The sequence below is a fragment of the Acinonyx jubatus genome, chromosome D4, assembly GCF_027475565.1.
Source record: "Acinonyx jubatus isolate Ajub_Pintada_27869175 chromosome D4, VMU_Ajub_asm_v1.0, whole genome shotgun sequence".
NCBI classification, from domain to species: Eukaryota; Metazoa; Chordata; class Mammalia; order Carnivora; family Felidae; genus Acinonyx; species Acinonyx jubatus.
This window is the reverse complement of record NC_069391.1, coordinates 81,223,914-81,247,001: the sequence shown is the minus strand read 5'-3', so window position 1 is coordinate 81,247,001 and position 23,088 is coordinate 81,223,914. Positions and strand designations below refer to the sequence as shown.

Genomic DNA, 23,088 nt, shown 5'->3' with positions numbered 1-23,088 from the left:
GAGCTTCTGAACCACAAGATCATGACCTGAGCAAAAGTCAGATGCCTAACCGACTGAACCACTCAGGTGCCCTGTGTGTCTTCTTATGTTGTTCAGTGTATTTTTAATTAAAGGTTTTTTTTCCCCCCACCACAAAACCAACTCTGTGATTGTTTCTGATTATAAAACTAAAAATTTGGACAAGCCCTAAAAGTATAGGACAGAACTTAAAAATCATTTGAAATCACACCCTTCTGGGTTAGCACTGTTAACCACTGATGGATTTTGGGGGCACCTCTTTATGCATAAAAACACACATAATTTTCCATCAGTGAGAACATATAATTGTTGTTTTTCTTCAGGGAGGCTGTTTGACAAATGAAATCTTTTTGGGGATGGGGACACTTTCTGTCCTTCCCTCTCCACCATGTCACCCCAAATCCCTGGTAACAAACTGGGGAGTCTCCATTTGTGTTTCCATGTTATGTTATCCTACATAAATATGTAGGAAGTGGGGGCATTAATGATTTATCTTCCAAAAATGGGACATAGTGTATCTACTTCCCTACATACTGTTTTTCTCACTTAAAGGTGTATTACATACTCCCCCTCTTTTTTATTCTTTTTTTAAAGGTTAGCCCTCTATTTCCTTGTTGTCTATGATGGCTTGGGGTTTGGCCCATAAAAACAGTGTTGCCACACATACCATTCTCTCCCTGGGGGCTTTTCGCTCCATGGAGGAAGCTCCCAGGTCAGAGATTGTTCCTGGTGGGGAAGGCGTATTTTTTCTTCTGTTTGTCTCATTTTTTTACAAAAATTACGCAATCAGGGGCACCTGGGTGGCTCAGCTGGTTAAGTGTCCAACTTCAGCTCAGGTCATGATCTCATGGTTGGTGAGTTTGAGTCTCACATCAGGCTCTATACTCCTAGCTCAGAGCCTGGAGCTTGCTTGCTTGAGATTCTGTGTCTCCCTCTCTCTCTTCCCCTCCCCCCCCGCAAAAATAAATAAACACTAAAAAAATTACACATTCAACCATTTGGTGACCCTATTTTTTAAAATTGAGGTAAAACTTAAAATGAAATATACAGATCTTAAGGGTGCAGTTCATTGAGTTTTGACCAGTGGATACATGCATCTTGGCGAATGTATGCACTGGTGAATACACACCACACGAGATTTAAAACATTAGTTTTGCCCGTTGTTGGACTTCACCTGAATGGGGTCAGGTACGTACCCTTCTGTGTCTGACTTATTTTGCTCAGCGTAACACTTTTGAGATTCATCCGTGATTTTGTGTTGTATCAGTCCCTTCTTTTTTTTTTTTTCTTTTGCACATCAGTATTTCATTATATGAAAACATCACAAGTTGTTTAATCTGTTCTCCTGTTGATGGACATTTGTGTTGTTTCCAGCTTGGGGATATTATGAACAGAGCTATTATAAACATTTTTGCATAGCTGTGGTTTTTCTTGTGAGCCCGTTTTCTTTTCTCTCAAGTAAATAAGTGATACGGTATTGCTCGAGGCATGTGGCAAAAGTGTGTGTCACTTTATAAGAAGCTGCTAGATGGTTTCCCAAGGTGGTTGGGGAAAAAGTATTGTTTTCAGTTTTTAAAAAAAAATTTAATGTTTATTTATTGGAGACAGAGACAGAGCACGGGTGGGGGGGGGGGCAGAGAGAAAGAGAGAGAGAGAGAGAGAGAGAGAGAGAGAGAGAGAATCTGATGCAGGCTCCTGAGCTGTCAGTGCAGACGTGGGGCTTGAACTCATAAACCACAAGATCATGACCTGAGCTGAAATCAAGAGTCAGACGCTTGACTGAGCCATCCAGGTGCCCCAGGAGAATAAGTATTTTTAATTTAAAATACATGGCTGGTTTCTTTATTAAAGGGCCTCAACTTACATTTCTACTGGTGCCCCTCCGTCAGCCAACAAGTGTTTCTCTCCAAAATTTGTCAGTCTGAGGGGCTGGTGTGGGAGCTCATGGGTTATAGTGGCTTGCAGTCCCCTCATTGCTAGAGATGGGGTCCTCATTTTTCAAAAGCTTCCCGGAAGATTCTAACAGGCAGCCGGGGTTGAGAACCACAACACTGGTGATAATGAAAAGGAGGGAGGATCTCCCTGGTGGCATCAGGTAACACTATCAAGGTTGAAGGGTGAATATTGTTCATGTAGAGGCTTGAACAGGGTTGTTTGTGGATGGTTAAAGAGATCAAGGAGAAGTTGGAATATAGATGCAGAAATATTGGGGGCACAGCTGGGATTGAGAAGGGAGGTGGAGGATCAGGACAGAAAGAGCAAGAAATACAAAATACACAGTTGTCTGGCATCATTTTATACAGAGCCTCAGGGTTGTTTGTGTCTGCTGGGCACAGCGATTGATACTCATTATTATTTGGATAATGATTAAACTTTCCAAAAGTCTTGTGTAAAGGGATTAACATTCACCGATCTGGAAAGCCGTTCCATCCAGACCAGCTCACCCAGGAAGTTCCAGAGAGCTGAAGTTTCCATATACACAGAAGCCTGGTTGTGTGTAAATAATGCAGCCACGTGTGTGTGTGTGTGTGTGTGTGTGTGTGTGTGCTCACGCACACGCGCGCAGCCCGCACAAGCCTGTTTTCTCTCTTAACTTGAATGCCTTGTATCAAGAATGGACTCGAGGGGGAGGGGAGTACTTTGCAAGATGACACCTAGTATTACCTGAGGGAGGCAGAATCCTTAGGTAGGATTTTGAGGCTTACGTAAGTATAAGAAATAGAAACCACACTGCATGGTGCTGAAAAAGTGAACTTGGTTGAGCTTGGTTGGTGTTTGGGAAGAAGAGAGCCTCGTGTACATAAGCAGAATGTAGCAACTCTAATAGCTGCTTATTTGTAACTACTAAAAAGTACTGTTAGTAGTAAATCAGGGAGTTCTCAGCTGGAGACTTTGAGGGAAGCAACTCCCTGGGAGTAATACTTCCCAGCTGAATTTAGCCCAGTGTAAGGACTCTTGCTAATTATGAAGAGGGGCTAAGAGAAAGCCATTGATCCCTCAGAGGAAATAAAATCCCCTCACCCAGACTCTGCCTAGAGAACTCCTGTCTGAACCGCCACAGTAGTTTTCCCTTAGAAGGCAAAAATTGAGTGCAGATATTAGCAGCAGGACGTACCTTCAGTCATGTGAGACAGTGGAAGAAAAATTCAAACACAGACAGCCTTTTGCTTCTATGTGCGTCTGCAGGGTATGTTGTGGATCTAGGTGTGGGGACATTGTTAAGACAAGAGTCTCTGTGGACAAACCAGGAAAGGACAGAAACCAAGTGGAAATGAATGGATAGGGTCCATCGAGGTAACTCTAGTTGCTGTAATTTTTTGTATCTGAGGCAGAATTTATATCAAAATCTGGGCATCAGTGTTTGATATAATAATGCATCCCTTTCACTGTGGTTTAAGGACAGAGAATAAAAAATGTTACAGAATCCATGGAGTTTTGGAAGAGGCAAAACTAATCTATGTGGAAAAAATCAAAACAGTGTTTGCCTGTAGGAGGATGGGGGCAGGGATTGATGGGGAAGGGCATGATAAAACTTCCTCTGGTGATTCTATCTTCTCTATGTTGATAAGGATTTGGGATGCACAGGAGTTATGCGTTACTTAAAATTCTGCAAATGGTGTGCTTAAGATTTGTATGTACATTTTGTGTGTGTGCATGTAAATTTCACATCCAAGAAAGAGAAAACAAAACCAAAACATAATATGTCTATTAACGTGTGTAATCATCAGTGGACATTTTTCCACATTTTTCCCTTCGCTTCATAGTCAACATGTATTAAAAGGAACTATGTTTTCTCCTAATTTGGAAAAGTACCATGAATTTGTTACAGGAGGGTAGCTACAGGGTGAGTTTGGTTAGAAGGTAAAAATCTTAATTCAATAAGAAAGAAGACTCATATTTCCTCTTAAGTAACTAAAACACTGTAGATGTTCAGTTGTTATAGATTACTAAAGAATTTTGCAGCTAGTGATGTTGAAGCTACCTAATTAATCTAACAAGTATGAAAAAGGTATGTCTCTTCCTTTTAACCAAAATTTAACAGCCAACTCTAACAGCTCAAGAGGCAGAGCAAGTTAAGTATGAATTTTGGCTCCTAAATTATGGGTCTTAATTAGCCAACTTCAGGTTTTGCATATTTTTATAACTTGATTCAAGGGGAACTTAGAAATATGGCCAAAAGTTTGCCAAACATTTCACTATAAATATGAGATTACTCATCTCTGATGTTATCACTTCAAATAAAGAAAGCTAGAACCTGTGACCACATTGAAGATGTCAGCTGAGAGATCTCGTTAAGTCCATGTGGTTTGGGGATACCGTTCACCAAATATACCCTGTGTTTCTTATAGGCACATGATAGCTTAAATTTTCCTACCCACTTGGAGTTAGGTAGAGCCATAAGATTTGTTTTGGCAATGAAATGTGAGCTAAAGCGAGGAGTGTCATTTCCAAGAGGAAGATTTAGGCTAGAGTTATGATGACTTAGCAAGTTAAAAACACAGGGCACCCAATTAAATTTAAATGTCAAATAAACAGCTGATACATTTTTGTTTTTTGTTTTTGTTTTTTACTATAAACATTTCTCATGCAATATTTTAGGACATAATTATACTAAGCAATGATGTTGTTTATCTGGATTTGAATTTAACTGTGTGTCCAATATTTTTCCTGGCAACCCTATTTTAAGTGCCAGTGTGCATTTTATCATGTGCTTTCCACCTCTGGCATAGTGATCATTAATCTCGAGATGGTGGGTGCTCCATCAACCAAGGTCCCTAATGGAATATGATGACCAGAGCCCCCGGCTGACCTGCAGTGGGCATGTAGAATATTCAAGAAATAACCTTGTTGTTACAACAGCATACCCTAGCCTACCCTGACTGATATAGGTACTGCCTGGCATGGGACCTCACCATATCTCATTGTGCAGGATTGGTGCTCCAGGGTACCCTGTGTATTCATTCTCAATAATCAGATTGTCGTTCTGCCTTTTCCCCTTTAAGGTGGACTTAGGCGAAGGCAAGATTTGTTTCTGTTGTGAAGAATTTCAACCAGCCAAATGCACAGACAAAGAAAATGCCTTGAAACTCTTTCCGGTTCAGCCTTGTAATGCTGTTCACCTGCTACTCAAGGTACTCGAATGGATTCGACCCTCATCAGTAAATAGTCTATAGAGCCCCCAAGAAGGCAAAGTTACTTGAAATATTCCTACCCTGTTACCTCCCTCCAATAACTGGGCTGCTGAACGCAGATAGGAGCCAACCCTCATCAGTGACCCAGGGACAGAACTGAGTTCAGGAAAAAGCGCAGATTACTGTGTGTCTCTTAAATTACGAATGGATGGCTTTCTTTGTGTTCAAGAATTATAAGATAGCGAAAAATGTAAAGAAGCCTAAATATATACATATGTATGTATATATATTTATGTACATATATATCCATACCACACACGATGCAACTACACATATATGATGTAGCTTTCAGCAAAGCCTTTATTTTATATTTTTTAACCTTTTTTTGATGTTTATTTTTTGAGAGGGAGAGAGACAGAGTGTGAGCAGGGGAGGGGCAGAGAGAGAGGGAGATAAAGAATCCAAAACAGGCTCCAGGCTCTGAGCTGTCAGCACAGAGCCCGATGAGGGGCTTGAACTCATGAACTGTGAGATCATGACCTGAGTTGAAGTCAGATGCTTAACTGACTGAGCCACCCTGGTGCCCCGGCTTTTATTTTATATTTCAAGTAGGCCCACACACATGTGGGGTTTGAACTCACGAACCTGAGATCAAGAGTTGCATGCTGTATGAACTGAGCCCACCAGGTGCCCCGGCCTTGAGCAAAACGTTTAAACTGCATGCCCGTTTGTCTTTGTACTGATGCTCTTTTGTTGGCTTCATCGAGTCCTGTGGGCTGTTAGGTGATGTTCAGCCAGGACACATAGGCTTGGGAGAGATATCTGTTAGTAAATGCAAGAGAAATTCAAGCACCTTACCTCTTGTTTAATAGGCTGCAACTATAGTAACTGAGAGATTAAAAATAAATGATTCCAGTTGCAGAGAGGAGTTCAGAATTACCCTTTCTTAGGGAATTGGATGAAAGTTTTGTCCTGACTTAAGCAAGGCCGCTAGTCCCGTGAGTGACAAGATCAGTTGGTGAACCCTGAGGTATTAGCTTTTGGATAATCCCTCACTGACAGACAGGCTTTCTTCAGATCTTTCTTTTGGGTTTATTTTTTGTTCAAAGGAGGGATCTCTCAGCTGCCAGCTCTCTGAATTGTGTAGAGTGTGAAAACGGCCTTCTTTCTTTGGCTTCTTGGTTTTCTGGTAGCTGAATCGCCCCCAAACTTTCCAAGTCACAACCCCTCTTGGGGAAAGCCTCGCTAAGGAGCCAGGACTGTGGCAACAGAAACTTCTGGAATTGCCTTTCCTGCTATTTTGAGACGTGTTTAGAGAAGAGACGCCCTATTTACACTCTGGCTGGCCTGCCCCCCTGCGTTGTCATAGTTAGGTGCCCAGGGCAGCCCAGCCGGTCGCTCCTGAAATAGAATCCGTGGCCACAGATTAAACAGCATGCTGTCCTGCTGGGAGGCTGCAGGAGGGGGAGGCGGGGAGCTGCTATCATTGAGGACCCCACCTTCAGAACCGACACTCAGCTGCTCTCCTGGAAGGAACATTTCCAGACCACATTCTGATGCTTGCAAAAAGAAAAATCGTAATCCTAGGGCTTTTGGGGACAGCAAGCTTCCGAGATCAGTTTTTAAAATTAAGAAGTATACATTACTGCCTGAGAGTCCTAATAATAACCAGCATTTATCTGGCACTTACCATAAGCCAAACGTCAAAGTCCTTTGCGTGGTTTTTCTCATGAGAATCGCCTTGTTGGGACATTACCATTATTATTTTTAAAAGTTTTGATATTGCCTTCTGGTCATCAGCTTTGAACTACTCGGTGGTGTTATTATTTCCCTGTTCTAGAAAGTTCTTTTCGCCCTGTGTGCCTTGAACGCCCTGACCACCACAGTCTGCTTGGTGGCAGCTGCCCTTCGCTACCTCCAGATATTTGCAGCCCGAAGATCCTGCATTGTAAGTCCAGACATGGGGACACCAGGACTGTGTTGCACTGAGCCTTTGTAGCAAAGGTCGTTGACTAACCAAGGTGTTGTTTCATTAGGATGAGTCCCAGATTTCTGTCGAAGAGGTGGAAGAACATGGACGGATCCCAGACCCCGATGATTTCGTGCCGCCAGTGCCCCCGCCTTCATACTTCGCCACATTTTACTCGTGTACACCCCGGATGAACCGCAGGTAGCCTGGGTGCCCCCACCCCAGCTCTCTGTGAGGACTCATGGAGGATTGTGTTATTTTCCAGGATTTTCTATCCCCCCCCCACCCTGCCCTTTTGTCTGATAAACCACGCCAAACCAAAGAAAAGTCACACCTTGACCTAAGGGTACGCTTTTTCCACTTCAATTAGCTTCCCAGGAAAACTGACACCCAGTGAGATGGCTGCTATAATGTGACAAGATTGAGAGCTGCCGTTGCCCTGGAAACACGCTCAGGCCAAATCGATGTTCATTATAACACCATCAGCAGGTTCCCAAATCATGACATTCTTCCCAGCCATTAAAAAAAGATTAATTATTCATGACATCTCCCTGGTCTAGAAAAAATAGACACCATGCTTATTTTCTTTTTCAAATTCTAGCTCGAAATTTATCGTTTGTTTCTTAAATCTCAGGAATAACTGTTTGCAGAAAGAAATGCTGCATGTGTTTTTCTGGTTGGTAGCGACTTCTAGAATTATACCTCTTTAAAGATTGACTTCATTTATTCATTCAACAAACATTTAATCAGTCCTCGGCTGCTTCCTAGTCACCATGCTGGGTTATTGACATTCCAGATGAGTTAGATCCGCCTTCTTCCCCTCTCCATAGCTCAGAGTCTGGGTCATTATGGAGGAGTATTGCAAGGATCATAGTAGATCTCAAGAGAGAGATTTGGGTGCACAGAGGAGGCCCACATAACCCATGATCGTGAATGGGCTGCAGAGAGCTTGAAGGCAGAGTCAGCCAGCCAGAGTTGGCTTTCTGGATGAAGTGATCTTAAGCTGAATTTAAAGGATAAGCAAACTATATTTAAGCTTCCAAAAGAAAAATCTCTGAATTCGATAAGACTGGCGTCTTTAGCTCAATATTCAGAGGGCCAGGAATTTCTACTTTTAATCCCCAAGGTACACAAAGGAGAGTTGTCAAATTTGGTGCCAGGCTTGAGGTTTTTGGAAATCCATTTTCTAATGCTCAGGGCAGCCACATGTGGCTTTGAAATAGGTCACCAGTGGGAGCCCCTACACAGATGCCGTTAATGTTTTCAGTGGGTTGTCTTCCTGCCTTGTCGCTCAGAGTTGTACCTAAACCCCATCTCCATGCCCTCCTCTGCTCACCCACCTAGGGGCAGGTAGGGATGGCCACAAAGCTGGAGGGGACAGCTTCTGGGTGCACGGAGGACAGCTCAGCCTCCCTGTTGTTCAAGGGGTGGTGTGCTAGAATGTCAAAGCTTCGGGGGCTAGGATGACTTCCCTAGTCTTTTAGGAAATGAGCCAAGAATTACAGGGGCCAGAGAGACAGAGCAATAGAACACATATTCCTTGTGCACGTAGAACACATTTGCTCATACTGTAGCCCAGTTTCAGGCTGTGTGCAGTGGACTTATTGGAAGGCCGTAGAAAATGCCTGTTATTTCATGGTTGGGAAGAGAAATGCCCTCTTCAGGAAGAAGAATTAATTGGCTTTCTGATATTGTGGGTGAGCCCTTGGTTGACCTACGAGGAGGCAGCAGACAGATTTAATTTCCTGCGGTGGCAGAAAGGGAAAGTGACTCATGCGGGTGTTGGAGTCCTGCTGTCCAGCAGTGCCCCTCCCCACTTCCCTTCCCCTCTCTTCCATTTCTCTTATCAGTTCCTCCATAGTAATGCTTATCAATGTGGGTGTATCCACCTTTGGGTGCATCCCTGGATTTGCCCCTCTGAGTCCTGAGACTGTCCTCTCCAAATCCAGACGAGCATCTCCTCAAGAGCTTTGCCTTTCAGAGCTTGCCAGAAGGAACATGGAGGAGGGTGTTAAAGTAACCCATCCCTGTGAGAAAGAAGACACTGCTGGGCCTGAAGTATATACCTGGAGGCCGAGATCATATCTCCAATGGGCAAACACCCTTATTTTCTGCAATTCTCCCAATATCAGAGGGCAGTCCACTTTCCTTACTAAAATGGCTAAATGTATTCACCTTTGCATACATATTGTATCAAAAGCATTCTTAAATTTGGCCGACTTTGCTAGATTTTTAGCTATCTACCTTATAGACACTAGCTGTTCAACTTTAACTGGTAATTTGCTTTCTTGTAAGCAGGCAGGCAAGAAGATTGATGAATGTTTTCTTTAGTATTTCCACAACCGGTTAAGAGTTTTCACACAATGGAAGCTCCCACTTCCTGTAAGATATCATGACCTCTCAGAGAAGTTTATTTATTTAACTTCTATAAATACAACCACTTCGTGCATTGGTACCTCCCTGAGAAAGGGCTTCTCAAATTACCGTCATAAACAGAAACCTGATTGCAGTGAAGGTTTCTGTGCAAAGATGGGTTTCTGTCTCGTGACTTGATTTGTAAGGGCAGCAGGGGCTGCGTCTTCTTCTTCCGTCACCCTGGGGAGCCCCCCATCCTCAGAAATTGGCTGGAGCCAGGAGTCAAGAAGCAGAGCTTCTGACCTATTCCGTGACTGTGGACCTAGCTGAACCATGGTGATGTAATGTGTTACGGAAAACTTAAGATTATAGAAAGCAGAACACGGGCAATTTGTTTCTTGGTGGTAAACATAACAAGCTCATTTCCTTTCCTAAAGAAGTTCAAAACCCAAACGCAAGTGGAGCCAGGCTGTGCTGGTGGGCGACTCGGTGCTCAGTGCACCCTTGCCTGGCGTCCACATCACTGTTCCAGGACATAGGGGAGGACCACTCTTTGGTCGTATGAGTTGCTGTATGACCCTTGCCTGAGTTCTCAAGGCCTAGTGGTCAATGTAAAGCAGAATGCATTTGGCATGGTCTGTTGGGGTTTTCTGTCTACCTTCAGTAGTGAAGGCTTCCTGGAGAGTTTGGGATGAACTTGAAAGAGCCCAAACTCTGGAGTCTGTTACCAGGCTGCCCTTGGGGGATCTCTTACCATTTCTGAGCCCCAGATTCCTTCTTCAGCTGTGGTGTCACATGGCTGCTTAGCTGATTTTTAAGAGACAAAAATCTCTTTATCTGTATGGGCCCCACCACAGGCAATTAGCGCAGACTTTCTAGAGGTGAGGCCTGGGCCTTCCATAGTTTGCAAACCTCCCCGGGTGATTCTACTCCCTAGCTGGGGTCAGGAGCCACGAGGGATCAGGAGAAAACCTGCCAGGTCATAGCAGACCTGCTTCCCTCCCCAGATCCCTGTGTACCCAAAGGAGGTGAAATAGAGAAAACTATTTAATAGGAAAGGAACTTTCCTTTTCTCCTCTAGAAGCATCTTCTATCAAACAGAGGCTTTCTTGGTCATTATAGTAACCACCATAAGAAGCCATTCATTTGCAGTCAATTTAGAGAAAATGTGCCCCCTTTCCCCCTAGTTTTCCTTCTTGAAGAGTTTAAGATTTAAAATGGAGGTTGGTTTGACCTCTTGGCCCCAAGCAAGACCTCTCTTCTCTGTGAACATACAGGTAGCCACTGGGTGGGGAATATCAAACAAAAGACCACCAGAGCTAACAAACAAATTGGCAAAGCTGGGGGTAGTCACCTTCCTGGGGAGGACGCTGCAGTGAAGAAACACAAGGGGAGGCAGGCGCCTGAGTGGCTCGGTCGGTTAAGTGTCTCACTCTTGGTTTTGGCTCAGGTCATGATCTCGAGGTTTCCTGGGTTCAAGCCCTACATCGAGCTGTATGCTGGCAACATGGAGCCTGCTTGGGATTCCCTCTCTCTCTCTCTCTCTCTCTCTCTCTCTCTCTCTCTGTCTCCCCTCCCTGCTCCCCCCCTCAACCGTTTGCCCCTCCCCCACCCATGCTGTGTCTGTCTCTCTCAAAAATAAATAAACTTAAAAAAAAAAAAAGAAACACAGGGGGAGCTGGCTGAGGGATTTGGGAGTACAGGGAAGATTGTTCTGGAGAGGACAGAAGGAGTCCCTAGGGCTCACTGAGTGAAATGAGCCTCCTTGTTCACTGGTTGTATCATTAGGAAAAAAGAACATCACATGTTTTTCAACTTTTTTCCTCCACCAGAGTGGGCACAGGAATAAAATGAAACAACTGTAACCCCCCAGAGCACCTTTCTGAGAAAAGCAGGCCCTGCACGCAGCTGGCCCAGAATCTATCACCAGTCTCTTCAGCTTATGTCCCATTTTCACATTTCAAGAACAGATGTTCAACTATTGCTCCTATCTCTTGTTTTCATTCTCTAATACTCCACAGCCTGAGTACAGATGTTCTGGTCTTCCTTGTGTCTTTTAAAGAATGAGATATAATTGACCTAGAACATTCTATTAGCTTCAGGTGTACAGCATAATGATTCAGTATTTGTGTATATTGTGGAGTGATCACCGTGGTAAATCACCACACATAGTAACAGGATTGTTTTTCTTGGGTTGAGAACTTTTAGGGTTTACTCTCTTAGCAACGTTCAAATATGCAATACAATAGTATTAACGGCAGTCACCCTGCTGTGTATTATATCCGTAGGACTTATTCATTTTATAACTTGAAGTTTGGTCAACAGGTACAAGAGTCTGTGTATTTTAAGCTACCATTTTACAATTTAGGTTCTTTACAACCTTTTTGCGTGTGTGTGTGTGTGTGTGTGTGCGCGTGTAGTTTTTTACGAACACAGGCAGAAAATCTTGAGATTTGTTTCTTCATTTAAATTTTTTTTAATGTTTATTTATTTTTGACACAGAGAGAGACAGAGCATGAGTGGGCATTGGGCAGAGAGAGAGGGAGATACAGAATCCCTGGAGGCTCCAGGCTCTGAGCTGTCAGCACAGAGCCTGATGCGGAGCTCGAACTTGTCAACTGTGAGATCATGACCAGAGCCGAAGTCGGACTCTCAACTGACTGAGCCACCCAGGCGCCCCTGTTTCTTCATTTATTTGCTTTGGAGGGTCCCTCACTCACAGGACAAAAGCCACAGTGCCTGGCATGAAGCAAGTGCTCAGTCAGTGTTTGTTGACTGACTACATTTAAGATGGGTTACTCTGTGACTCCTGAAGTACACTGCTTTGTCTTTGAGCTGTGATGTCGCTCGCTTTTCTGGAAAAATTAATTCATCCCTTCAACTGTTTAACAAACAGTGAGTTTCCATGAGTGAGTTTCCATGAATCAGACATTAGGGAAGCCCAGGCAAGAAATCTTGTTGTATCCTAATGTAAGAAATAATTGAGCTTCCCTGAGTCCCTAGTTTTGTTTTTGTCTTTCATTGAGGTGACATTCTCATAACATGAGTAGAACCATTGGAAAGCGTACCATTGAGTGGCATTTGGTACAGTCACCATGTTCTGCAACCTCCACCCCCATCTGGTTCTGCAGCGATCTCATCACCTCCAGGGAGGCTCGTACCCACTGAGCAGTTATGCCCCAATCCCCTCCCCAGCCCCTGGCAGCCATTAACCTGCTTTCTGTCTTTGGGATTATTGCTTGCTTTGGATTTAAAAGGAATGATGGCAGGGGCACCTGGGTGGCTTAGTCGGTTGAGCACGTGGCTTCGGCTCAGGTCATGATCTCATGGTTCGTTAAGTTCAAGCCCCACATCAGGCTCTGTGCTGTCAGCTCTGTGCTGGAACCTGCTTCAGATTCTGTGTCTCTCTCTGTCTCCACCCCTCCCTGACTTGCTGTGTCTCTTTCTTTCTCAAAAATAAGTAAAAACATTGAAAATCATAAAAGGAATGATGGCATTGCACTTGCCTAAGAAACTCTGGGCTTTCCATCGGAGAGCAGTTTAGACTATCCCCTGCTCCAGGGCCGGGAGATGGTCATGGAGGAGTGAGGGTCATCCACGCTGTCAGTGGATAACCCTCCACGGGCAAAGGCCACCATGCAGTTAGTTGCAGCTGCTGTCAGATGCACAGACTTCCCGTAGAATCTGCTTCCTGATGCCAAGATGCTTTTTCTAGGATGGTCGGTCCTGATGTTATTCCACTCCCACATATCTACGGAGCGCGAATCAAAGGTGTGGAAGTGTTCTGTCCTTTGGACCCCCCGCCTCCCTATGAGGCTGTGGTGAGCCAGACGGACCAGGAGCAGGTACAGTCTATAGTTTCTCCTTGGTACCTTGACTGCTAGTAGGAGGTGCAGCATGGGGCACAGAGAACGGTGGGAGACTGGGCCCTGCACTTGCTTTGAAGTTCAGTGGAGTCCAGATGGGGGTGGGGTTGAGTATCACCAGATAACCCTCTTTTCTCCTGTGACATAGGGATCTTCATTCCACATGCCAGAAGGATCAGAAGGTGCCATGAGCCCCTTGGAGCCAATCTGCATGCCAGTGACTCAAGGTAATAAACATTATCACTGCTCAAACTCAGGGTTCAGTAGCGTAAGATACAAAATGGTGACCTATATGATACTTTGTTGGGGGTCAGATACCTTGGAGCCAATGGTCCATACTGTATCCTTTGTCCAGGTGTAAAACTACTGTCAACAATTAGGGTTGGCAAGTGGGAGATACTATGTAAACAGAAATAAAGATATCCTTAGAATTTTTTTAGGAGTGGGGTGCCTGGCTGGCTCAGTCGGTTAAATGTCCAACTTCGGCTCAGGTCACAATCTCACAGTTCATGGGTTCAAGCCCTGCGTCGGGCTCTGTGCTGACAGCTCAGAGCCTGGAGCCTGCTTGGGATTCTGTGTCTCCCTCTCTCTCTGCCCCTCCCCTGCTCGCACTCTGTGTCTGGCTCCCTCTCTTAAAAATAAATAAACATGACAAAAAAAATTATAAGAAGAATCTTTGAGGAGTAACAAGGCTCTTCACCCTGTGAAATGGATTATAGATTATAATTTGGCAGTCCCATGTTTTCCCATCTCAGATTTTCTTTCTCCTGTTAAAATAAGCTGGGCTCTTTTTAAAGGGAAAAAGGAGTTTTGTTGATTTCAGGATGATTTTCTGTGAGATTGCGCTGTCATTTTTAACCTAGGGTCTATGTCACGGTGCCTTCACACAGAGTGAATGCTGATTTTCAGTCCTGCCTCAAAACGCTAGAGTCAGTTTACAGCTATCCTTGTCCTTTAAGGGAACACTGTTACAGCTTTCTTTCCTTCTTTGGAGAGGTTTTAAATGGCCCAGAAAACTGTCCACCAGCACAAAATGGCAGTGGTGATAAATAATGGATCAAGTGTAGCTATTTTCGACGGAGGTGAATTTTCAGTGGCGCCGTTTGGAACAGGTCTCTGTTCTGCTCACCTTCCATCTTCGAATAATGCAGCTGCGTTCTCCCTCCTAAGCATGTTTGGGATTCTTCCACTTCTTAAAAAAAGTTGCCCAGACCACACTCAGGCTCACAAATGACGTGATTTGGTCATCCTGAGCAGAAGTCACCCGTTTCTTGAGTGGTTTTACCTATCTGCTCAGCGGCCCTGGCTCTTTCCCTTGGCCTTCAGGAGTTCCTGAGCATGGCCTCCACTCTGGGCCGGGCAAATGCCTCGTCTTTCTGCCTTTGGTCTGCAGCCCTCACAGTCACCTTACCCGGGCAGGCATGTACTTCCACCCACGCAAGCTCACCCTGAATTCTCAGAAACAGGGAAAGCGGCCAGGAGCTTTCCCTGGAGAAGATTCTAAGACTCTTAGGAAAACAAACACGGACACACACACACACACACCCTGACATTTTGGAATGGCTTCTTTATTTTGCTCTGCTCTTCGACTTAAAGTTTTTTGTTTGCTTGTTTTAGGTGTGGAGGGATGGTTTGGAGAGGCGGCGGTTCCCACAGTGCTGGGAAGTAAAAACTCACTGGGCCGGGAGCCGAAGCAAATGTTGTTCACTGTATTTTCCTGCCCCTACAGGTTGGGGCTCACAGGTGTTTCCTGCCCAACATTTTGAAGGCGGCAGCTGGTGAAATAATGTGCGTTTCTCTTTTTTTTTTTAAAAAAAGAATCAGGTGGGGACAGTCCTAACATACCTGGAGAAGAAAGTGGATCCGTGTCAGCGCCCGATGCAAACCAGCTGCGTCCTGCGGGAAGCCGGAGAGCCCCGCCTCAGCTGAGGGCGAGATCCAGGAGCGACCCTGTGCTCCATCATTCCGCGGAGAGAGGTGATGGCACTCCCCAAGCTACTTGCAGGGCCCCGTGCACGTGTTTGCCCAAAGGTGCCTGGTGAAAGCTGGGGGTGGGGTGGGGGCAGTTTAAGAGATGTCTAGAAAGAGGTTAAGAGGTCTTGGGAAAATAAGATATTCTGCATGCACATTAGGAAGATATATCTGCCCCATCTTTTAAGACTGGTATTGAGTTTTTCAAGTCATTGTTAGCAAAAGCATTTGGTTGCACATGACCGTGGCGTGCTACTATGTGAAGAAAACAGTGCAAACCTGACTCTGATTTCTGGGTGCTCACAGTCCTGTGGAAATAAACCTTCTCTCTGAAGGAAAAAGTTAAAGGGCTGTATTTTTTTACCCTCTCTCTTTTGATTTATTTTTTGATTTATCTTTTTTTTTTTTTTACTGTGTGTGAGTACTTGAGTTATTTAAATCTGGCTTGTTTTGAGAACTTTAGACAGAGTGAGACTCACTCCAGTTTTCTCCCTCTCCATTTTGAGTTTGTGTGTAGATGTTATTTGAATAATTTTAAATCAAAAAAATTTTTTTAATTAAAAATTTTTAAGTAAAGTTTTTTTTAACGTTTATTTATTTTTGAGAGAGTGCATGCAAATGTATGCACGTGGGCAGAGGAGGAGCAGAGAGAGGGAGGCAGAGAGTCCAAAGTGGGCTCCACACTGACTGCAGAGGGCCCGATGTGGGGCTCGAACCCATGAACTGAGAGATCATGACCTGAGCCGAGGTCAGATGCTCAACCAACTGAGCCACCCAGGCACCCCCCAAATTTAAAAATTTTTAAAAATTTAAAGAACATTGAGTCCTTTTTCTGGATACGTGAATACCTGAATACGTGAATACCAAATAGCTCTTCATTGTGGAAAATCGTAAAAAATAAAGGAAATAAAGGAAGACAATGAAACTGTAAGGCCACCAGTACAGGCTTCTTTCGGTGACCTGTTGTAACAAGTAGCCTCCGCTCTCCTGAAGCTCGATGCAAATACGACTTTGCAAACGCTCTCCCCCTGCTCTCTCTGGGGCCCCGTGTTGTCCTCCCCCCACTTGTAGTGTTGGTTCTGTCCCTCTGACAGCCTGTGTTGTTTGCCACAGCTCTGGACTGACCTTGTGGGCGCCAGAGGGAACATTCCTCTTGTCTTCTGCGCTGGAGGAGTCCCACCGCCTGGGACTGAGCACCTCTGCAAGCCCACAGGCCAGCAGCCTGGCCCCTCAGCTCCCCAAGCCCGTTTCACAGAGGGTCTCTACCCTACCTGGCAAGTTGAGGACTCGAGCTGGCCACCTGCCTGCTTCCACGGGAACTTGGCTGTCTGAACAGCTTAGTGAGATCCTTCCAGAGCCCCTCCCCCATTCTGCAGTGCTGCGGGGGCAAGGATGACACATGTTTACCTGTTGGAGCCCTCAATTGTAGAAGGGACCAGATTGCCTTCCAGTGACAGTATGCAGTCCCTGACCATCCTCACACATGAGTGTCTGTAGGGACCATTTCTGAAAACCTCCTGCTCTGTGTGGGAACATGCACATGGCAGCCTGGAGGATGCCACTAACCCCTGTTTAGAGCTCCCCATGTCTACTTTTCTCCAGAGGAAAAGGAGTGCTCCCCTTCCTCCTGTTCTCCCACCTTCCGCCTCCTTTCTTCCTCGAATATCAAATTTCCGCTTGTCAGGCCTTCACAGACTCAATTCTCCAGTGTCGTGTACGCTGAGGGCTGCTGGCTGGCTGACGAAAACGTGGAGACCAGGTCTGAGTTTCACTTCACCCACTTGATGGTGCAGTAATGTTCTGCTGGTCCTGAAACCCTTCTGATGTAGGTAGCTGTGGAAATTAGGGCCTGTGGTGGATTTCCCAGGCCACGTGTTGACTTCGAGAATGACATGTGATTTTTCTGCACCTAGATTTTTCTCTCTTTAATAGTCAGCCATAGAGCTACCTCCCAGCCATGGTGTGAGCATCCATAAGTCAGCACCATGCCCTGAGGATGTTTAGGGCAAAGGTACAGTCACAGGGAGCAGAGCACTCCATTCATCCCACAGTCTTGTCTCTCCTCAGTCTAAGTGCCACCTTCACCTTCCCCCCCGCCCCTTGGAACATTCTTTCATCGGGCCGGCCATCTCTTTTCCTGTTTCCTGCTCGCCACCCATCCCCACTTACCGGTCATTACTCCATGGAACCATTGCTCCGTTGCAGTTTGCATTCTGGACGCTCTTCTCTATCATCTGTCTTCAGCTTGGTGGTTGTGTTTTATGTGGCACAATAAAATGCTTCGGGGACATGTCCTTTTGGAACTTCAGGGAATAAGTTTGTGTCGTCGTCGCTGTTGTTTTCCTTTTCCCTCTGCAAGACGAAAAGCAAGACGTGCATGGTCATTGGCATTTGCAACATGCTTTCCACGCCAAGTTTAGTGGCCCTCACTGTCTCCGTCCAGGCGTGCGTTCACGGGGGCATGGCCAACGGGCATGTATTGTCTGTCTCTGCCCACAGCTGCCCCGGTGCTCAGCTGTGAAGCTGCCACGCAGACAGAGGGAAGACCGCAGCTGGCCACGGTGACTTTGAGGAGAGGTCTGAGATGCAGAGCCTCGCGATGCCGGCCTCGGTCCCTGATAGATTACAAGTCCTACATGGACACCAAGCTGCTGGTGGCCAGGTTCCTGGAGCAGTCCTCCTGCAGTATGACCCCGGACATCCATGAGCTCGTCGAGAACATTAAATCTGTTCTGAAGTCTGACGAGGAGCACATGGAGGAGGCCATCACGAGTGCCAGTTTCCTCGAACAGGTAGTTTTATTACTCGTCTCGGGCGTGAGTCGGAGAACTTGTTTCCGTGGCAGCTGAGGCAGCTTCTCTGATTTCCAGTCCAAGGCACATAAGTTCCTGGTCACGTATCAAGGGAATTGGGATTGTTAGGAGGTCTGGGGAGGGAGAGAGAAGAAGCTGAAGCACTTTCTTTTCAGGTGTGATGACTTTTCCACAGGCTCCTTGGCCCAGGGAGAGAAAGTGATTTTTCTAGGACGTGGAAGCACTCCTGGGAAAAGAAAGGGGTGCAGCTTGGGCAGAAGAGCAAGGAGTCTGGGCATTGATTGGTAGGGCATGGTTTCTCAGCCCTGTGACAATGATGGACATCCCTGAATTTTAAAATTGGCAGCATTCTGGGAGCTGTTGATATTCCCACGAAGTACTGGCAAGATATCTAAACCAATAGGACTTAAAGGAATAAATGCCTTTTCCTCTGCATAGATTAAAAACCACAAGGCAATTCCCTAATCTGAAGTCACCCAGTGGAAAGATAACATTGGGCACGTAATATAATCCATTTGGGTGTCCGTTTTCTCATTTTTACCTATTTTATTTGATTATTTAATGTGTATTTATTTATTTTGAGAGAGACAGAGAGAGAGAATCTCAAGCAGGCTCTGCACTATCAGCACAGAGCCCGATGTGGGGCTCAGACTCATGAACCGTGAGATCATGACATGAGCCGAAATCAGGAGTCGGACACTTAACTGACTGAGCCACCCAGGTGCCCCAGTTTTCTCATTTTTTAAAAAAGTGAAGCCTTGGACTGGGTGGTCTCCACCCTTGTGCCTGTGAACGAAGAGGGTTTGCTCCTGATGAGCACTGCGGACGGGTCACAGCTTTAATTACCCACCTCTTTTAAAAGCCGTTATGTTTTAGGCACTTACTTTGTTGCCCCTTGTATGAGGGGCGGCCGTGGTAGATCTCAGAGCACAGTGGCTCACGGGTGATGCCTGCCGGTGTCTGTGTGCATTAAGTGCCCAACGCATACACTGGGCTGCTGGGCCCAAGGGAAGTTGCCACAGGGTCCTCGGTGAGTTGTTAAGACGGACAAAGTCCCTGTTCATCTTCCTTTCCGTTTCCCCTTTCTACCTGCTGGCCTCTTTTGACAGAAGCCAGTTTCTCTCCTGGCCCCTCAGGGGACCCAGGGGAGTAGAAGAGACATCTGATTACTCACATGAGCAGGTACGTGAACTGGAGACCCTCTTGTTGGCTGTTTTCTAAACCAGTGGTCAGCCTGTGGTCTTGGGTCAGGCTCTCGTTAGCGTCTGTGTAGGGGAGACATTTACATCCTCATATCCCGGGCCCACGCCGGAAGTCATTCCCTACCTCCTCCTCTCTGTCCAGCCCCGACAGCCCGAGAAAAGCAAGCATTTGGAGCCACTTGTGCAAGGCTGCCAAGCCCTAGGGAGGTGAGAGCTGGCGTATCTGCCAAGCCATTGGCGTGGACCTTCTGCACGGGCTCCTCTGGAAAACAGCTTTGGGGAAAAAGAACAAGCACTTTCAGTTCGACAGATGCTGTCACCGCGAATGTCTGCTGGGTCTTTGTGCCAAGTCTGGATAAAAGTTCAGGCACTGGGATTGCTGCAGTGGACTCCGGGTCATCTGCTGGCTCCTTCCAGGAGTGGCCCCCAGCGGTGATGTGTTGTAATGTCACGTCTCTCCCCAGACAGAAGGAAGTAGGGACAAGCAGAAGGAGAGCTTTTATTTCTGACTCCACTCAGCTTTGCACATTTTTACTTTTCCTGGTATTACTAGAATGCGTTTTTAGAGCCATTTTAATTTTTATCTGTGTCAAAACCACTTGCCCTAATTTACACGTAATGACAATTGACGTCTATGATTGCTGGAGTTTTCTTTTTAACCAGAAGGACAAATATAGTAACAGTATGGTAGCAAAATTTAATGTCCCATCCCTTGGAGGGATTTTCTTCCCATGACCTTAAAATCTCAGAATGGTACAGGGGTGCCCTGGTACAGGTGGATCAGTCGGTTAAGCGTCCGGGTTCAGCTCAGGTCATGATCTTACTGTTCCTGGGTTCGAGCCCCACGTTGGGCTCTGTGCTGACAGCTCGGAGCCTGGATCCTGCTTCAGATTCTGTCTCCCTCTCTTTCAGCCCCTCCCCCGCTCATGCTCTCTCTCTCTCTCTCTCTCTCTCTCTGTCAAACATTAAAAAAAATTTTTTTAACTCTCAGAATGGTATAAATGAGACAAAAAGTCATCCCAATGATTGTTTTCTGATAGAACAATCACAGGTAGTAATGAAGCAGCTGGGTTTTTCTAAAGTCACTAACAGTATTACAGGTCATATAGTCATGACTGTGCCGCTTCTGGAAACTTCCATGTACCTACCCGACAATTCTCCCCTCGTCAATCCCAATTGGATGAGGAATTCCCTGTATTTTTGCCATTTTACGAAGTAAGTGCTATTCTGACATGTTTAAAGTCACATATGTGCTCCACTGCAAAACAGATCGAGCAGTAGGACCATTCTGAAACATTTTTACAAATAGAGTGGCTTAGTTTTTATGTTGTTTATTGTGTTTTTTATCCAAGGGTTGTCAGGTCGATTGGAAGCGTCGCTGGTTTTGGTTGACATTTTCTAACCTCATTAGCTGGACTCCATGCCAGACTGGTAGTTACTCACTTTTCAAGCACATTGCTGTCACCTGGGCTCCTGTTAGAACTACTGATGCTCCAGCCCCATGTCACAATTGCTGTCGGGGAGCTGGGAATCCATGTCACCAGCTCCTGTCCCCTCCAGAAACGTGGAGGCCCGGGAGGTAAAGTGAGGCAGGTGGGCAGCCGACACCATGGAAGATTGGGGAATTTTGTAGGAACGTTAGAAAAGAGGCAGTCTGTTGAAAGCATCTGTGAATTCCAGTTGTGTTCCACATGGGGAAAACAGCCTATTTTCTTTTCCAAAGCAACTGAGCTACAGAGTGCATGGATGGACAGAGGAGGCCGGTTGCAGGGACCTCATGTGGTGAAGCTTAACGTGTCCCTCACCCTCTTCTTCTCCCCAAGATCATGGCCCCGTTGCAGCCCAGCACTTCCAGGGCCCACGTGCCACCCTCCCGGAGACAGCCTGGACTCTTGCACCTGCAGAGCTGCGGGGACCTCAGCACCTTCGTCCCGGCGGGGAGGCCGAGAGCCCAGAGGAGGCCCCGGCGAGCGGAGGCCGAGCGGCCCCACAGCCTCATCGGCGTCATCCGGGAGACTGTCCTGTGAACCTGTGAGGCCAGGCCCCTGGGGGGGCAGGAAGGAAGATGGACCCGGAAGGAGGAATGATCCCCAACCACGGGGTCCCCTGGCTGGGAGTTGGCGCGCCCTCCGGGAACTCCTTAAAAGGGGGGGGCATGCTGGAGGACATTTGTCCCCCCTCTCCGGCACCTCGTTCTGCTGACTGAGCGCATTCAGGGGTGGACAGGCAGGTTCTTCCGGGCACTTTTGGCTTTTGGATGCACAGATCTGGAGGCCTCTGCCAGGTCATCTGGGCAGAAAGTGGGCTAGTGATTCTTTGCCCACCTCACGCCCCGTGGCTCTCTTCCTCGCCGCGTGCCTCCCTCAGTGGAAGGACAGATCTGCTGGGCCGCTCTTGATAGCTCCTGCAGCCTTTCGCTGCTCCCTGGGAGAGCAGTGGGCACAGAGGCAGGACGATTAACCCCCATGTTTTCTGCACTTGTCAAGCTTCATTTTAGGTCACCCTCAAATCACAGTCTCTTTAGGAAAAACGGGGAACTCATTCAGTGAAAATCGTAACGAAAGACGTTTGGGAGAGGGTCTTGTTGATTCCATTTACTCGTGCTTGCGAAACTAGAGATGGCTAAGGCCTGGCGGAGAATAAAAATGAGTACTTTGGACCTCTGGGCTCGGTGTATACCATTTGCACGTGTCTAGGTGACCTAGGCCTTTCCTTAGGAAGGGCTGAACCCTTGAAGCAGAGGTGGGCAGCTGCTCAGGTCCAGGCAGACCACCAAACCGGCTTCATCTCCAAAGCACCATCCCCCTGGGGATCACAACGCGACCTTCGTTCATTCAGCCAGCGCTTGGCTGAGTGGTTTCAGGGAACGGCTTCCTTCTAGCTGGGCCGTGAGCAGCAGATCAGTCACTATAGACTGGGGATTCATGCGAAGAAGGGAGAGAAGGTTTCTTTGAAGAGCTGATGTTTGAGCAGGGCTCGACTTTGAGAGTCAGGGAAGGCTGCTGCAGGAGGAGCGAATGGCCAATGCAACCCTCAGCGCTAGAGGCCAATGGGAGCAGAGAGAGGGCAGAGGTGGGAGGAGCCTCAGGCTGGATTTCCCTGCTAACCGTGAGCTACCCCGGAAGAGTTTTCAATTGGAGTAACAGATGCCATTTACATTTCAAGAGATCAGGTGCAGCTGGAGAATAGTTTAGTTTGGGGGCTGAGGCTATAAAAGGAGAGACTGTCTTCCTTGCCAGGCCCTGCGTGTGCTCCGGGGACTGTGGTAGGGGGACTTTCAAGCTCTCGGTTCACCTCCCGACGGCCAAAGAGGTGGGTGCTCTTCCTGGTCCCATTTTACAGATGAGGAAGATGAGGTTCCATAACTTGCTCAAGGTCCCTCAGCCCTTCAGTGGTAGAGATGTCGTGCCCACCCGAGCAGCCCCTCCAGAAGCCACGGTCTCTCTCTACCTCCCGAACAGGTGCAGTCTGACATTTCCCGTTTCTTTCACGCAGTGCTTGCTGAGGCCTCTAGCTAGGCTGACGGAAGCACAGACTCTCCTGGCTGCAAGCCGCCAGGCCAGGCCAGAGTGGGAATTGCAGCGGGGCCCCTGGAGGGGCTGAGTAAGGAAGAGGGGGGAAGACCGTTTGGAGGCGCTGGTTGGGGTGGGTGGGGAGCACTGGCTGTGGAAGCAGAGCCGGACGCGAGGGAGAGCTGGGGGGCTGGCAGGCTGCTCTGGGGCGGGCGGGCTGTGTTTGTGGAGGAGGTTGACGGCGGCTTCC

At 46.8% G+C, this 23,088-nt stretch overlaps 1 protein-coding gene across 3 annotated transcripts in view; it reads left to right on the top strand.

Moving 5' to 3' along the window:
* The window catches only part of ENTREP1 (endosomal transmembrane epsin interactor 1), a 116,299-nt gene extending 94,314 nt beyond the window's left edge, over positions 1 to 21,985 (top strand). For all 3 annotated transcript variants that reach the window (XM_053205293.1, XM_015083988.3, XM_053205292.1), the window contains exons 4-11: positions 5,022 to 5,150; positions 6,991 to 7,098; positions 7,187 to 7,320; positions 13,190 to 13,319; positions 13,489 to 13,567; positions 15,159 to 15,317; positions 17,811 to 18,103; positions 21,150 to 21,985. In XM_053205293.1, coding sequence (XP_053061268.1) covers positions 5,022 to 5,150; positions 6,991 to 7,098; positions 7,187 to 7,320; positions 13,190 to 13,319; positions 13,489 to 13,567; positions 15,159 to 15,317; positions 17,811 to 18,103; positions 21,150 to 21,353 — 1,236 coding nt within the window. In that variant the 3' untranslated portion in view covers positions 21,354 to 21,985. The remainder of the gene's footprint in view (positions 1 to 5,021; positions 5,151 to 6,990; positions 7,099 to 7,186; positions 7,321 to 13,189; positions 13,320 to 13,488; positions 13,568 to 15,158; positions 15,318 to 17,810; positions 18,104 to 21,149) is intronic.
* Positions 21,986 to 23,088: the final 1,103 nt, after the last annotated feature.